We start from the raw sequence: 15,861 nt of genomic DNA on the forward strand, positions 1-15,861 counted from the left end.
CTCTCTCCCTCTGTCTCTCCCTCTCTCTCTGTCTCTCTGTCTCTGTCTCCCTTCCCCCCCTCTCTCTCCCTCTCCCTCCATCTCTCTCCCTCTGTCTCTCCCTCTCTCTCTGTCTCTCTGTCTCTGTCTCCCTTCCCCCCTCTCTCTCCCTCTCCCTCCATCTCTCTCCCTCTGTCTCTGTTCTCTCTCTCTCTCTCTCTCTCTCTCTCTCTCTCTCTCTCTCTCTCTCGCAGGCAGGCGGCATCTGGGGCTGGGCCCAAGGCCGCCTAATCCGCCCCGAGCCCGGCTCATTTCTCCGGAGCTGGGAGACGGTGCTCAGACGCCCTTTCGTGCTAATCCTCCCGCCGATGAATGCCAGGGCCGCGGAGTTTTTATTAATTTCATCGCGGTGAAAAGTAGAGACGGCTCCTGCCTGGCTCGGCCGGCGGCCGGCAGCGGGAGGGGCCGGGTGTGGGGGGCTCAGCCAAGGGATGGCTGGCGGCGGGGGGGGGGTGCGGGAGCAGGGGGGGCTGCCTGGAGGCGGCCCACCCGGGCCCGATCCCCGGCACTGCCTGGGGACCCCCAAGAGCCGCCCAGGGGGATCCCAGAGCACGGAGCCAGGAGTCAGCCCTGAGCCCCGCCGGGTGGGACCCCAAACCACCTCCCGGCCCATGAAGCCCCCCGCGCCTAAACCGGCTGGATCTGGCCCGATGAGTTAAGCATCTCTGGGGCGCTGGAGGCAGAGACAGACCAGGCCGGGCTCTCGGGTCGCCTCACAGATCTCCCTGCTTTCGTGTTATTTGGGGGCCCGCCTGGCGGTGCTGGGGGAGGGCCAGGGGAGGCTGGGGGCCAGCTCCCATCCCTTGGGGCCTCTCTCTCCGGCCCCCTCCCCTCCCCCTTCCGTGCCCTGCCCCGACCCCATTTTGGGGGGAGGGGTCACCTATTCTGTGTGTCTACAAAACTTCTGGAAAACGACACCCGTGGAGACAACCAAGGGATGGGGGGGGAGGGGCGTGTGTGCTGGACACTTCACAGGGACTTCAGCATAAACGCCGCCTCCTCCGTCTAGTCCCCCTGAAGCCCCCCAGCCAGCCCCCTTTCCCGCATGGAGCTTGTAACAGGACGGCTTTCTGGAGAGGCGCAGGACACTGCAAATTCAGGGATGGGCGGGGCAGGGCCAGGCCCGGCTTCCAGCCCGTACACACACAAACACACGCACACACACTCACACACACAAATACACACATCATACGTGCACACACACATACGCACACATACACACATGCACACACATGTACGCACACACATGCACACACGTACACACATATGCACACACATTCACAAACACACATACGCACACCCATATGCACACAGGCACGCATGCGTGCACATACACATATGTAGACACACATGCATGCACACACACGCACACACGCACTCATGCACACACGTGCACACATTCACAAACACACATGCACACACTTATATGCACACACGCACGCATGCACACACACATACGTACACACACATACACGCACACATATGCGTGCACACACGCACACGCACGCACACACGCACACACGAATTTATAGTACAGAGATACAAACACCGATCTCCCCCCAAAAACATAAACAGGCAGAAAGCAGAGATCAGGCAGAAAGCGGAGTTCTGGCAGGAACTGTGTTTGAGTTTGAAGGGGCCCTGAACGTACCCCCTTTCCCGGCTCCTAATAACAAGCGTTGCCGCTCATAATAGCCCCGAGAGCCGGGCGGATGCAGGAGACACCACCAGCGCGGCTGGGAGCTTCGGCCTGAGAAGCGAGGTGGGCTTCTGGCAGTAGAACGGGCGTTGGGGTCTGTCTGGCTTCACTGGGGGGTGTAGCCGGGGATGCTGAGGGCACACCTAGCAGTGCTCGGGAGTTATTCCCAGCATCCAGTTGCGGGTGGGGGTTCTCAGAGGCATGGGGCGCTGGGGCTCAAACCCAGGGCTCCCCACTGCAAAACACACCCCCCGCTCTCCGTCCCCTCCCCCCAGCCCAGAAGGAGCGGCTTAAGGCCGCGTCTTTGTCCTCGGTTCTGAAGGTCACATCACGCCAGCTGAAGTCCTTGTGCATGGACCAAGGGGGACCTATTCAGGAACCCGCAAAATCAGAACCGACACGGGAGCCAGGCCTGGGCGCCAACGCCGAGAGGCCGCTCTGGAAGGGCCGCCAGGGGATTTTGGTGAGGTCGAACCAAGAGAAGAATAAGGCAAGATAATAAAAAAACTGAAACAGCGATTCGATGATAAACTAGAGGGCTGGGAGGGATCTGGGTACCGGGACCAGAGGACAGGAGCGATTCCCACCTGGGCCAAGCAGTGCCAGGATGCAGATGGATAAAGATCGTTTCTGATGGGCTCAGCCCGGCGGGTCTCAGGGCCCGAAGTCGCTGCCCCACTGCGCCCGTGACTTGTTCCCAGGAGGCCACTAGCATCCACGGCCGCGGTGGCCTTTAAGTCTTTGCCTCCAGGAAAGGCGACCGAGGGACCGAGATGTATGAAGGGAGGAAACTGGAATTGTTTCTGATTGCCCTCTGGAAACGGGGTGAGGAAGCGAGAGAGAGAAGGAGAAAGAGAAGGAGAGAGAGAGAGCCAGCCTGCATGCACACACACACACACACACACACACACACACACACACACACACCCCTCGCGGACGGCGCTGATCCAGCCTAAAGCCTCTGCAATTTCACGCAGACATCCACTTATTACCTCTGCGTTTGATTCTGCCGTTCCTTCAACGTTATTACGGCAGGAGCAGAGCCAAGAGAACACAGGGCGACGACGAAGCAGGAGCCCAGCCCACCCCCCACCCCGCCTGCCTTCCCCGCCACGATGTCATCTGCTCCCTTTCGCCCCTTCCGTGAAAGTCCACCCCGTCCCCGGCTGCGGGTCCATCCAGCCCAGAGCCCCAGAGGGCCCAGTCCAGTCGGCAGTGCCAGAGGGGACAGGCATGCTCCCACATGCCCCGTGGATGCCCCATGTGGACCCGGATGTGCCCCCCACCCCCGGCCCCCATAGGTCTGAGTGTCCAGCCTAGGAGTGGCCCCAGGACCTTAGCTTTGCTGGCACATGGGGCAGCGATGGGGTTAGAAGCCCCCCAGACCAGAAACAGAACCACAGCAGGGTGGGCAAGCCAAGCCTCCCTGGAGCCGGCCACTCGCGGCGGGCGTGTGAAGTCAATCTCCTTCCAGAAGGGTCCAGAACCAGCAAAACAAAAACAAAAACAAAAGGGGCTGGAGCGCTGGCACAGCAGGGAGGGCGTTTGCCTTGTATGCGGCCGACCCGGGTTCGATTCCCAGCATCCCATAGGGTCCCCCGAGCACCGCCAGGACTGATTCCTGAGTACAGAGCCAGGAGTCAGCCCTGAGCATCGCTGGGTGGGACCCACAAAATAAAAAAAAAAAACCGAACCTCGGAGGTTATTGCCACATTCCCGTGAGTCTGTCCCCAGGGAAACCCACGTCGGTGGTGATTAGATACAGACTCAGCAGAGCACCCGGCCCAGCTCCAGAGGGAAGGGGCGCCCCTCTGGCGAGACGGGGCTCCAGGCTGGGAGGGCCTGGGGGGGGGTGGTCTGCAGGCTTTCGGGGGCCACTGAGGGTCATGGAACTCAGTTCGGAAGCCCCCAAACCTGGGGCGCCCGGCTCCCCAGGGCAGGAAGGGGCCAAGTCCAGCCTGCAAATGAGTCCCCCAGCCAACCCCCCACCCAACCACTTGATCCCCCCCAATAAACAATAGCACTGTCGCACTGTCCTCCCAATTCGTTCATCGATGTGCTCGAGCGGGCGCCGGTAACGTCTCCGTTGTGACAACCGTTACTGTGTTTGGCATCTCGAATACGCCACAGGGAGCTTGCCGGGCTCTGCCGTGCGGGCAGGATGCTCTCGGTAGCTTGCTGGGCTCTCTGAAGGGGGCGAAGGAATCGAACCCGGGTCGACTACGTGCAAGGCAAACGCCCTACCCGCTGTGCTATCGCTCCAGCCCACCACCCAATGTTCCTGCATTATTATTATTATTATTTGCATTAGACAAATCCGGTGCTTGCTAATAAAAAGCACAGGAGTGAATAATATAGCTACTATCAGGCCGGAGTGATCGTACAGCTGGGAGGACATTTGCCTTGTACACGGCCGACCCGGGTTCGATCCCCGGCATCCCATAGGGTCCTCCGAGCACCGCCAGGAGTGATTCCTGAGTGCAGAGCCAGGAGGAACCCCTGAGCATTGCCAGGTATTACCCAAAAAGCAAAATAATAATAATAATATAGCTGCCACCTTCTCATGCAACTGGCCCGGCCTGGTACCGGCAGCCGGCAGGTGACGAGCAGAACCACTCCTCAGCACAAAATGGACACAGTCACTAGGTTCTGACCTTGGCCCAGCTTCTCCTCCGAAACAACGGAGCGAGGCTAGGGTCCCCGCCTGGACATTTTGGAAATAAAATTCTCCTCTGTCTCTCCATCCCTCTCTGCGTCTTGTCTGGGCCTCGGATTTGAAGAAGATACAAAAAAAAAAAAAGTGGTGTGTGTGTGTCTGTGTGTGTGTGTGTGTGTGTGTGTACTTTTAAACTGCATTTGTCAGAGAGGTGTGGCAAGTGTCACCTAACCTGGAATTCTTGTTCTCTGGGGAGAAGTGTCCCGTCACCCGGCCAGTTCAGCCTAATCTCTGCGCCAGGCAGCTAGCGACCACCTCCTCCTCCCGCAGGCTGGAGCCCCCCACGGAGACAACCACCGCCCCCCCACCCAGAAGGTGCCAGAGTGCAGGAATTTCTCTGAGCCCCGCTTCCAAACCCACACACAACCCCTCCTTCCTTCCCTGCTGCAGTGCTAAAAACCGCTTCGGCTGAAGAAGACACTGAGAGGAGAAGTCAAAAAAGGAAACAGGAACAGAATCAAACTTTCAAAGAAAGAAAGAAAGAAGAGAGCCTGATAGAGCCGGCACAGGGGGCTTCTGCCGGCCTAGCCTCATGTCAAAATGAGCAAGGAGACCTCTTAGCACCCCGAGACAATGCAGTCCCGGCCTCTCTCTCAAGCCTGCCCGGCCTGGGCCCACAGTTGCCAAGCTGATCCCTGCAATTTCCCCTGCAACCCTCGGGAAGGGGCATTGTGTGAAGCCCTTGAGGGCTTCGAAAGGCTTCTCCGCCTCTCCACTTCCTTAGAAAGCGCTGAGTGGCCGGCCAGCTGTGTTGACCCTTAAGTCAGCTTTGAATTGCTCCTTCTTGGGTTCTTTTTTTTTTTTCCTCTCTCTTTTCTTTTCTTTTTCTCTTTTTAACAAACAGAAGAGAAATTCACAACCCAAATCCTCTCCTAAGCTCGGGTACTTTTCAATATGCCCGAGTGCCTGGAGGATGTGGACACTGGGACCTTCTCTAAGTAGAAAGATAAAGATTGGGGTGCCCACAATACCCCGGAGCAGACAAGAGACAGAGAGAGACAGAGAGAGAGAGAAAAAAAAATCCAATACAAGCTTGATTCCAAAGTGATCGCCAGAGCCTGGGTATGTGATGAAAATCTGCTCCCTTACCTAAAAAAAAAAAAAACTCTACTGCAAACCAAAAGGAGAGAGCGACTAAGAGGGAATGTGTCTGCCACTGAGGCAGTTTGGGGGGGATTGAGGGAGAGATACTGAGGACATCGGTGATGGAGAATGGGCACTGGTGGAGGGATGGGTACTCGATCCTTGTATGACTGAAACTTAAGCAAAAAATTTGAAAGTTTGCAAATCTGTAACTGCACCCCATGGTGATTCGTTAAAAAAATTAAATTAAAAATGTCAAAAAAAAAAAAACCACCAGCCTTCTCCTTCCGGAAGAGAAGGTGACAGCCAGCCAGGAGCTGCTCTTTCAGAGAGGCAGACCCCCAAAGGTCACCCCATGGCACCCCGGGGTGTGTGTTGGTGGGAATTTTTCCCTGGATATGGCGTGGGTTCACTGAAGAGGTGTCTGTGCCTGCCCGTTCAAATCAAACGCATCTGTTATTGTTTGTCTGGTTTTTTTTTCCTTTCTTTCTGTGCTGAAAATGTTCTCTTTTCCAAACAACAAAAACGTGGTCATTTTCTCTTCACATAGGAGTAAACCACTGGGGGGGGGGGGGGGGGTTGGAGAAGAAAGAGGGAGGGAGGAGGAGAGGGAGAGAGGGAGCGGGCGGGAAGAGAGCCGGGGAGGGGAGTTGGGGACCCCTGCAATAAAGCACTTTAAAAGAAGGTTCTTTGGTCCAGCCTGGGGCCTGGGGACCAGGGATGCTGCTTCTCTCCTGCGGGGAACCAGCTCGGGGCGCCTCACCCCTGCGCCCTGAGCCCCCTGCCCTTCAGTCCACTGCAGTGAGGCTGGCTAGGCACACACTCTCTTGGTCCGAGGGCGCCGGACCAAGCCCCCCACCCCGGCGGCCACTTTTTCCTTCCCTGCCAAGCTTGGCGCCTTCCCTCGGGCTCACAGCACCCGAGGGGCCAGGACACCAGGACTGAGTCTGGCCTTGGGGAATGCGCGAAACCCTCACTTTCTCTGGAATCCGCGCCTTGGGGCTCCCTGCAAACGCTCCAGAATATTCCCGCCGGCCAGCGGCCCAGGCGCGCACCCAGACCCAAACGCAGAGCGAGACGCTAGGCAGGACAGGGCATGGATTGAGGCTCCGAGCTGGGTCCCAACTTCTGGACTCTCTGCGCCCCAGTTTGTTTTTTTTTTTTTGCAAGACGTCAGTCGCGGGCACTGGGGGAGGGCGAGGTGGGGGACAGGTCCGGGACTGGGGAGGGGGGACCCCAGACAGAAGCAGCGAACAGGAGCTGGGCAGGGCATGTGCGCGGGGGGGCCCAGCGGGGGCCGGCGACCCTCCTGGGCCCGGTCTGCGGCGACAAGCGGGACGCGCGCGCGCGCGCCGACGCCAGCCCCGCCAAGCGCGCACGGGGTGGGCGCCTGGAAACGGGGTCCGAGCCCTTCCCGGGAACGGCGGCGACGGGGAGCTGAGGGACGGGGGGCACGCGGCCACACTCACTTTTCATAGTCGTACTTGCAATAGACCTTCTTGTCGCGGTAGAAGCAGGTGGTCTGCAGGGGCTCCTTGCAGGAGGCGCATTGCACGCACTGCTCGTGCCAAAAGCTGTCGTTGAGTCGCAGAAGGAACCGGTCGGAGATGACGCGCTCGCAGCCTTGGCACACCGACTTGGGACCCCCGGCGCCGCCTGCAACAGCCACGCACAGACGCGCGCGGTGAGCCGCGCGCCCGGGACGCACGCGACCCCCGCGCGCCTCCCGCCCCCTGGGGCCCAGATCCCCAGGGAGAAACTCCAGCGCCCGCCACTGGGTTTGTGCGAGCCACGAGGTGAAAGTCCACGGACCACGGGCCACGGACCACGGACGACCCGCGGAGATAACGCCAGCAAAGCCGCGGCGCGCGCGGCCCCGTGGACAATGAGACGCTTTTCGCCAACGCTTGAATCTCTCTGCCTCGCTGGAGGGGAGCGGAATTTTTTTTTTTTAAGTTGCATTTGTCGCACGAATTCAATTCCCCCCTCCCCCTTTCCGTTCAAACACAATTATGTTCAAGGTGGGCTTTATTTTATTTTTTTTTTCCTCTCTTCCCAGAGTGTAGGAAAACGGTACCGCGCCCCGCGTTCAAACGTTTGGTTTGAACGAAGCCCTCAAACCGGGGCGTTCAAATTGCAGGCTTTTTTTTTTTTCCTCCCGCAATGAAAGGAGCATCAAAGGAGAGTGGGGGGAATTTAAAAACAAACAAACAAACAAAAACCAAGGGAAAGGCCTGAAGCAGTCGCATCCCCAGGGGGCAACTGAACTCTCCAGAAGGTGTAGACGGCGGCTCAGACTCTCAGCCAGCCCGGGACAGGGACCAGGACGGGCCAGCGCGTCTCTGTCTTTGTTCACCTCTTTGTGGGTCTTATTTTTTTTTGAGGGGGGGGGGGGGTGTAGTGGAGAATGCTTGCCCGCTTGTGGGCACAGAGTCTGGCACTTAAAGCTGGCCTCGTCCGGCACCGGTGTGCCAAAGAGTCCCATTCCTTCCGATTTCCTGAGGCCACCCGGCAGGTTGGGCCCAGAGAAGCCGCCTCTGCGCCCCTTTTTAAAATTGTCGGTTCTTTCCGCACTGGGCCGCCCGGGGAACTGGGTGCGGGTATGAAAGAGCGATCTGTCGGTTGGCTAACGAGGGTCTCCTGCCCACAGCGCTAGGAGGGGGAGACGCTGCAGAATGGGGACACCCAAGGTGCAGAATTTCGTTTCATTTGGGGGGCTGGGACGCGTGTGTGTCTGGATTAGGCTTCTCCGTTCTGAATTTTTCATCCCCAACGCCTTCAAGCAGCTCTAGCGGACTCGAGTCTCCGAGGGGCAGAGAGTCTGAACCCCCCAAAGAAACGAAAAGGTGCCCGCTGGCTCTGTCTCTGTCTCTCTGTCTCTCTGTCTCTGTCTCTCTCTCTCTCTTTCTCTCTCTCTCTCTGTCTCTGTCTCTGTCTCTGTCTCTCTGTCTCTGTCTCTGTCTCTCTGTCTCTGTCTCTCTCTCTCTCTGTCTCTTTCCCTCTCTCTCTCATTTTCTCCTCTCTCCTCTCCGTCTCTCTCTCCCTCTCTTTTTCTCCCTCTCTCTCTCTCCTCTCTGTCTCTCTCTGTCTCTGTCTCTGTCTCTGCCTCTGCCTCTCTTTCTCAAGACACCTGAAATTCAGCTTCGGAGCTGGAAGTGGAGGGGGACAGAAAGCGGATTAAAGGGGAGCCAGAACCGTTCCTTGCCGCTGGGGGACAAACTCCGAGAGGCCCTTGGGTCACCCCGGGGTGCCGGGACGACGGACCGGAGCCTGGGCTCCAGTTAATTAAAGCAGAGGCGGGGGGCCCTGCCGTGCGGGCTAATCCCCACGCCGCGCTGCCCACCGGCCCGGAAAAGCCCCCGGGGCCCCGCGGTGCCCGGCGCTGGTGGGGGGGGACGAGACGCAGCCGCCGCGCGCGCCGGGGCGCTGGGGACCCGCGCTGGGGTGCGCGAGCGCGCCCCGGGGAGCCGCCAGGTCGCGTTTAAGCGACGTCCGTCAGCCGGTGATTAAAAAACCCGGCGCTGGCTCTTCCCGTTTAATCACTTGCCACTCACCCGTCTCCTCTCCCGCGGGCTCCCCGCCCCTCCGGGCGTTGGGGGGTTTGGGGGGCGCGCGCGCGCGGGGGCCCGGCGGGGGCGGCGGGTGGGTGGGAGGCGACGCGCGGACCCCGGGAGTGGGCTGCGGGGGGCGCACGGCTTCCCCCCTCACCCCACCCCGCTCGCCGGGCCGCTCCCGGAGGGGGGCCGCCTCTGGGGCCCGGAGCTGCCTCCCACCCACCCATCCCGTCGCGGGGCGAGGGGTGCGCCCGGGGCGCGCGCGCGCGCGTGGCCACTCACCCAGCAGGGAGGAGAAGGAGGCCGCGGGGTCCAGGGCGCTGGGGAAGTTCTCGTCCATCTTCAGGCCGTCCAACATGTTCGCGCCGGCGGGGCAGGACCTGCCAGGGGGACCCCGCGCGCCTGTCCGTTCCTCGCGCGCCCCTCGGCACGGAGAAGGTGGGGTGGGCGGGGACAGCGGGCGCCGGGCGCGGCGTTTTGTAGCCGGGCCTCCGCCCCCCAGCCGCGCGCCTCCTACCCCTGCCCCCCACCCCTCACCCCGCGCCCGGCTCCGCCCCGCGCCCTGCCCGCTCGCGGGGTGACTCGGGGGGTCGGGGCGCCGAGGGGCGCGTCCGGCACCCCCGCGGGACCCCCAGTCTCCAGCGGCGCCCGCAGCGCGCACCGTCTCCGGGGCCCGCGGGTCCTCCCCGCCCATCCCCTCACCTGCACGGGGCTGCGGGGGGTCTCGAGGCGCGCGCGGGGGTCCGGGGGGCTGCGGGGAGCGGCCGCCGCGCCGGCCGCGGCCCGGATTGTCCGCGGGAGCCGCGCCGTGGCCTGGGAGGAGGCGCGCCTGGCCCCGAGCCGTCCTGGCCGCGATTCAGACCCAGAAATCGCCGCCGCCCCCCAGGGCCCGGGGCGCCGCGCCCGCCTTACCTGCAAGCCCCGGACGCCCCCCTGCAGCGGGGACCCCCGAGGGGGCCGGCGGGCCGGGAGGACCCGCGCGCGCGCAGGGCCGGGCCGGGACGTGGCCGCTCGCGGCCGGCCTGCTCGGGGCGCGCGGCCCGGCGGGCCTCGGGGTTCCGGGGGGCCGCGGGGCGCTGGGCCCCGGCCCGGGGAGGGGGGTGGGGGCGCAGGGAGGGGGCTGGGGGGTTCCGGGCGCGCCCCTCGGCCGCCGCCACCTCGGGGAAGAGGCGAGTTTCCGCCCGGCCTCCGGCGCTGGGGGCTGCGGGGTGCGCGCGGGCCGGCCCCGGGGTGCGGCTGTAAGGGGTGGCCGCCCCCTTTCCCCCCAGCGGGGGGCCGACCCCAGAGAAGCGGAGGTCGCCAAGAGGGGTTCTCTCGGGGCACACGCCCGCCCGCATCCTGCTGGCGCGGGCACCACCCCACGGCCCTCCTCCCCCACCCCTGGCTCCAACTCGTGCCCCAGCACCCAGCACCCACCCCACTGTCCTTGCTGGGCATTACCGGCTCCGGGCTCGTGATCTGTGGGCCACAAACCCCAGGCCGCGGAGCACAGAGGGTGCCCCCAATGAGGGGCTCCGTGAGGTTCTCTGGGGACCCCCACCTACCCCCCCACAGGAGACGTAGCAGGAAGGCTGAGGTTTGGCAAGATGAACCCCAGATTTTCAGGGTGAATCTCCATTTTTCAAGGTGAACCCCAGCTTCTCAGGGTGAACCTCCAATTCTCAAGGTGAACCCCAGATTCTCAGGTGAACCCCAGCTTATCAAGGTGAGCCCCAGATTCTCAAGATGGACCCAGATTCTGAGGTGAACCCCAGATTCTCAGGGTGAACCCCAGATTCTCAGGGTGAACCTCCATTTTCAAGGTGAACCCCAGAATCTCAGGTGAACCCCAGATTCTCAAGGTGAACCCCAGATTCTCAGGGTGAATCTCCATTTTTCAAGGTGAACCCCAGAATCTCAGGTGAACCCCAGATTCTCAAGGTGAACCCCAGATTCTCAGGGTGAATCTCCATTTTTCAAGGTGAACCCCAGAATCTCAGGTGAACCCCAGATTCTCAAGGTGAACCCCAGATTCTCAGGGTGAATCTCCATTTTTCAAGGTGAACTCCAGATTCTCAGTTGAATCCCAGATTCTCAGGGTTCCCAGCTCCGGCCTCTCGCCACCTGCCCCACACCTGCTCTCAGAAGGGTGACGTGGGGGGCGGGGCGTGTCTGGGGCTCTAAGGGGCACCCCCACCTTCCACCCTGGACTCTCCTGGCCGTGCTTAGCTGCCAGAATCGAGTCGCACCCACCGTGTGGGAAGAATCTGGGGAGATTAAGGGGTCTGGGGGCTCGGGGAGGGGGTCTCTGCCTGGTGCCAGGTTCACGTGGTAGAACTGTTGGCACCTGTCCTTGGTTCTTTCTGCCACGGCGAGTCCAGCAGGGCATAAACATACAGTGTGTGTGTGTGTGTGTGTGTGTGTGTGTGTGGAATTAGAGAGGGAGAGAGAGGGAGAGACAGAGACAGAGTGTCTCAGGGCTGGGGGCAGGAGAGGACCGTGGGAGTGACCCCAACTCCTTCTCACTCTGCATCTGGGTTTGGGGCATCACTCGGCTGTGCTCCCGGCTTGGGGGTCTCCCTGGGTGGTGTCTATGGGGCCCATCAGCTAGTGTGGGCTGGCTGGTGGGTTTCTCTTCCGGAACCAGGCCTGTCCCGGACTGCAGGCGCCCAGCCCGGCTGTACTGACCATCCCGGGGGACCACTGCAGGACTGGGGAGGAGGAAGACCCCCTCCTGGTCTCGGGGGGGGGGTCTCCCTGGGAGTCCCCGCAGACCCAGAGTGGAGCTGAGCGCTCATAAAACTCGCAGGCACCGAGAGACCACCAGAGCCCAGCCTGAGGGTCCAGCTAGTGGACAGTGCAGGCCACCGGCCCCCTTTCTGCACACAGCACTTTGGGTCTGGAGGGAGGGGGGACCCTGAGGGTGCAGAACCCGAGGGGCAAACCCAGGCAGGAGGCTTCCCCCTGTTCCTCTGACCCCCAGAGTCCCACCCACTCAGCCCTTGGCCTCGGTCTCCCTGCACCCCTTTCTCCCACAACCTGCACCCAGCACTGTCTCGCAGCCTCCTGAGGACCCAGGTGCAGGCAGGAGTGAGAGGGAAGAGGCGGGGCGGGGGGGTTCCCCAGGGTGGTCTGGGCAAGGGATGTTCTTTATTGGGGTGCTCAGAGATCACTCCCAGCAGTGCAGAAGGCAGCAGGCTGGGTGCCAGAAACGGAACTGGGGTCGGTCCTGTCCCCTTCCCCCCCCCCCCCCCCCCCCCCCCGCCCCATGTGACCCTTTTCTCTGGCAGGAGATTGGGAAGGCGGCAGAGTGGACATGACAGGAACACGTTGTTTTACTTTCCTTGTCCTTTCTGTGTTTTATTAAGGGAAACACAAAGGGGAAATTGTGTGATTTGTCGGGAGGGGTGCGGGGCCCCCCAACACGTCCAAGCACATTTCAGGCCAAACGGGGAAGAAAAGCAGGCGCCTTCCGGGCCGTGTTGGGTGGGGGGTGGCGGGGGACAGGCGCCCCCCTCCCCGAGGCTGGCATGATGCGTCCCCCTGGAGCGAGCAGCCCTCTGTCCCCCCCCACCCCGGACAGTCCCAAGGCAAGCTGTCACCTCCCAGGGTGCATGGGGGCCCCCCAAACCAGTTGCTAGTGGAGCTGGTAGCTTACAGGGTCCACTAGACCAAGTGCCCAACTTTGACACTGGCCGGAGACACTGCGGCGGGTGCCCCCTTATCACGCTGCCCCCCAAGGGCCAGAGTGGGGAGAGATGAATCCTCTTGCACCCTGAGGGTCTGGGACATGGCCCGAGGTTGTGTCCAGCTGGGGCAGAGCCGGGCATCAGGTCTGGGCTCTGGACTCGGGGCCCCACGCTGAGGTCAAGGCCTGCAACAGCACGTGTGCTCCCCTCCATCCCTGGGGCCACCCCCGGTGGTCCAGCTCCAGGTCTGGGGGTGCTCCCGGCAGGGGCTGCGAGGACCAAGCCGGGGGCAGCGGGAAGGAACCAGGGCCCGTGGCAGGGATGGGGACGGCCAGTGGCTTAGCACCTGGAGTCTGGGGTCTCTGGAGTCTGCGGTTCTGGGGGGCCCCAAGCGGGCCTCGATGATGCCGGGACTGTCTGGGGCATGAGTCTGGCCGGAGAGGGCAGGTGACAAGCCTGGGACAGAGGACGGCACAGGGGGCAGCGACGCTGGCGGGTGGATCTCCCGAGAAGTCAGGGCGAAAGGGCCGACGCGACGGACAGGTTGGCACCAGCGTTTGACTCAGCCCTGGGGGAAACCGGGCCCCTCGCCCCCCAGAGCGAACCCTCCCACCCCACCCACCCCGACACACACCAAAACAACGCACAACGTGCGGGCAACGATGGGAGGGCTGGAGAGTCTCTGAGCAGCGGGGACAGGGTCGGCCCGGGCCGGGAAGGGTGGCAGGGGGTGACGGGGGGGGGGGGGGGGGTCCCAGGGTGGGTGCCGGGCGGAGGCTTGGGTGGGCGGCACACTTTCCCTTTGTGTCGTGAGGGTGGGAAGAAGAAAGGAGGTGATGGAGGAGGAAGGAGAGGAAAAGGAGGAGTGGGAAGGAGGAAGAGGAGAGAAGGAAAAGGAGGAGAAGGAGGAGGGGGAGGAGGGGACAGGGGAGGACGGAGAGTGGGGAGGAGGGAGAATGGGGAGGAGGGAGAATGGGGAGGAGGGAGAATGGGGAGGAGGGAGAGTCGGGAGGAGGGAGAGCAGAGAGGAAGGGGAAAGGGAGGAGAGGGAGTGGGGAGGAGGGGGAGTGAGGAGGAGGGGGAGTGGGGAGGAGGGAGAGTGGGTAAGAGGGGGAGCAGGGAGGAGGGGGAGTGGGGAGGAGGGGGAGCGAGGAGGAGGGGAGCAGGGAAGAGGGAAAGCAGGGAGGAGGGAGAACAAGGAGGTGGGGGAGTGGGGAGGAGGAAGAGCAAGGAGGAGGGGACAGCGGAGGAGGGGAGTGAGGAGAAGGGAGAATGGGGAGGAGGGGGCAGGGGAGGAGGGGGAGCAGGGAGGAGGGGCAGGGGGAGGGGAGTGGGGAGGAGGGAGAACAGGGAGGAGGGAGAATGGGGAAGAGGGGCAGTGGGGAGGAGGAGTAGCAGGGAGGAGGGGCAGGGGGAGGAGCACAGGCCCAGCCTCAGTCTACCCTGCAGGCAGGGAGCTTCTGACACGCTGCGGTTAAAGGGCCCGTGGCAGAGCCGGTGACAGTGGCCGATGCCCCCCCACCCCAGGACGCAGCAGGGAGGTGGCCGGGCAGCCCACCACCCTCTGGTCTAAGTGAGACATGCGGCCCCAGGGCCGGACCCTGGCGGACCCGGGAAGCACCGTGGGGTGCTGCCAGGGACCCGGGAAGTCGGTGCCGGGGGCAACCATGCAGGAGCGAGAGGGGCTTGGGCATGGGGCACGGTCAGCCCTGCTGCCCAGCGTCGGGCCGTGACCTCAGTGGTTTCCCAGCGAGCAGAGTGCACCCCGCCCTGACCCGGGGGGGCCCCCTGCCAAGGCTGAAGCCCCCAGGCTGGGTCTCGAACCTCTCCCCCCTCCCGGGCAGGGTGTGGCGGGTTCAGCTGAGTGGACGGGAACATCTGGGCAGGGTGGGGTGGGGCCAGCCCCGGTGCGGCCACAGCTCGGCTTTCTCCGCGGGTGACTCAGCCCCAGCCGGGCCAGCGGGGGGGTGGGGGGGCCCCAACCAGCTCAGCCTCCCCCTGGGCCCCGGGCAGGGGGGGTCACGGACGGTCACCTTCACCCCACTCTGGGCATCGCGGTCACCTCTGCACCCAGCAGCCCCCCGGCCTGTCCCTGAGGACCAGACAGTGGGTCCTTGGGGCCAAACTTTCCCATGCAACCCCCCACCCCCCAAAAATCTATAAAACAGAGACCAGGTGGTCCCGGGGCCTGAGACACAGCTGCGTCCGGGGGTCACCGGCTGGGGCACCCCCTCGCCGTCCCGGGTCTCGGGCCCCACCCCGTCCAGGCTGCCTCTGAGCCACGCTGAAGCCCAGCGCTGACAGCGCCCTGGGCTGCGTCCAGCCTCCAGCTGACCTCTCCCACCCCAGGGTCCTGGCAGGGGCCCGGTGAAGGGCTCGGCGCCCGCCTGCACTGCTGCAGGCGTCCACAAGAGGGCAGCAGCGCTCCCGCCGCGCCCCCCCCTTTGGATGGGGGAGGGGGGCACCTCTATCAGGGCTTGGGGGTCTCCCCGGAACGCCCTCTGGAGCGGGTCTGGGTTCGGGCCAAGCTGAACCTGGGCCCATGCAGCCCTGGGGCTGCTTTTCCAGATCATTCCAGGGATGGCATCTTGGGTGGGGGGGTGAGGAGGGGGGAATTCCCCCTTTCCACCATCCCCCCCCCGCCGGTCACCCCAAGATTGTCCTCCCTGGTGCCAGGTAGTGCTTCGCTCCCAGAAACCGCGTATGCACCCGGAAACAGCATCTGCACCCCGGAAACAGCACCTGCACCCAGGAAACTGCACCTGCACCCGGAAACTGCACCGGCACCTGGAAACTGCACCCCAGAAACAGCCCTTGCACCCCAAAAGCACCTGCACCCAGAAACTGCACCGGCACCTGGAAACTGCACCCCAGAAACAGCCCTTGCACCCCAAAAGCAGCGTCTGCGCCCCAGAAGTAGCAGTGCCCCCCCTCCTCACTGCCTCAGTTCCGGGTCCCTGGGCCCAGCTCCTAATTTCTCTCTGGCCAGCTCGCTCCCCACACCCCACAATTAGACATCGATTCCTGGGGTTCACGTCCTGTCTGCCACCTGCTGGCTCATACAGGAGCAGCCTGGGCAAGGGTGAGCCAGCCTTGGGCCCC

At 63.0% G+C, this 15,861-nt stretch overlaps 1 protein-coding gene across 1 annotated transcript in view; it reads right to left on the bottom strand.

The window, feature by feature from the left end:
* LOC130018803 (LIM homeobox transcription factor 1-alpha-like) overlaps window positions 1-9,588 on the bottom strand; it is a gene marked incomplete at its 3' end in the record, with an annotated part of 49,513 nt that extends 39,925 nt beyond the window's left edge. Inside the window, exons 1-2 of the mRNA XM_056109494.1 lie at window positions 9,374-9,588; window positions 7,007-7,193 (exon numbers count right to left, since the gene is read on the bottom strand). Coding sequence (XP_055965469.1) covers window positions 7,007-7,193; window positions 9,374-9,449 — 263 coding nt within the window. The remainder of the gene's footprint in view (window positions 1-7,006; window positions 7,194-9,373) is intronic.
* Window positions 9,589-15,861: the final 6,273 nt, after the last annotated feature.

The sequence above is a fragment of the Sorex fumeus genome, unplaced genomic scaffold (genome assembly GCF_029834395.1).
Source record: "Sorex fumeus unplaced genomic scaffold, SorFum_2.1 ptg000272l, whole genome shotgun sequence".
Classification (NCBI taxonomy): Eukaryota; Metazoa; Chordata; class Mammalia; order Eulipotyphla; family Soricidae; genus Sorex; species Sorex fumeus.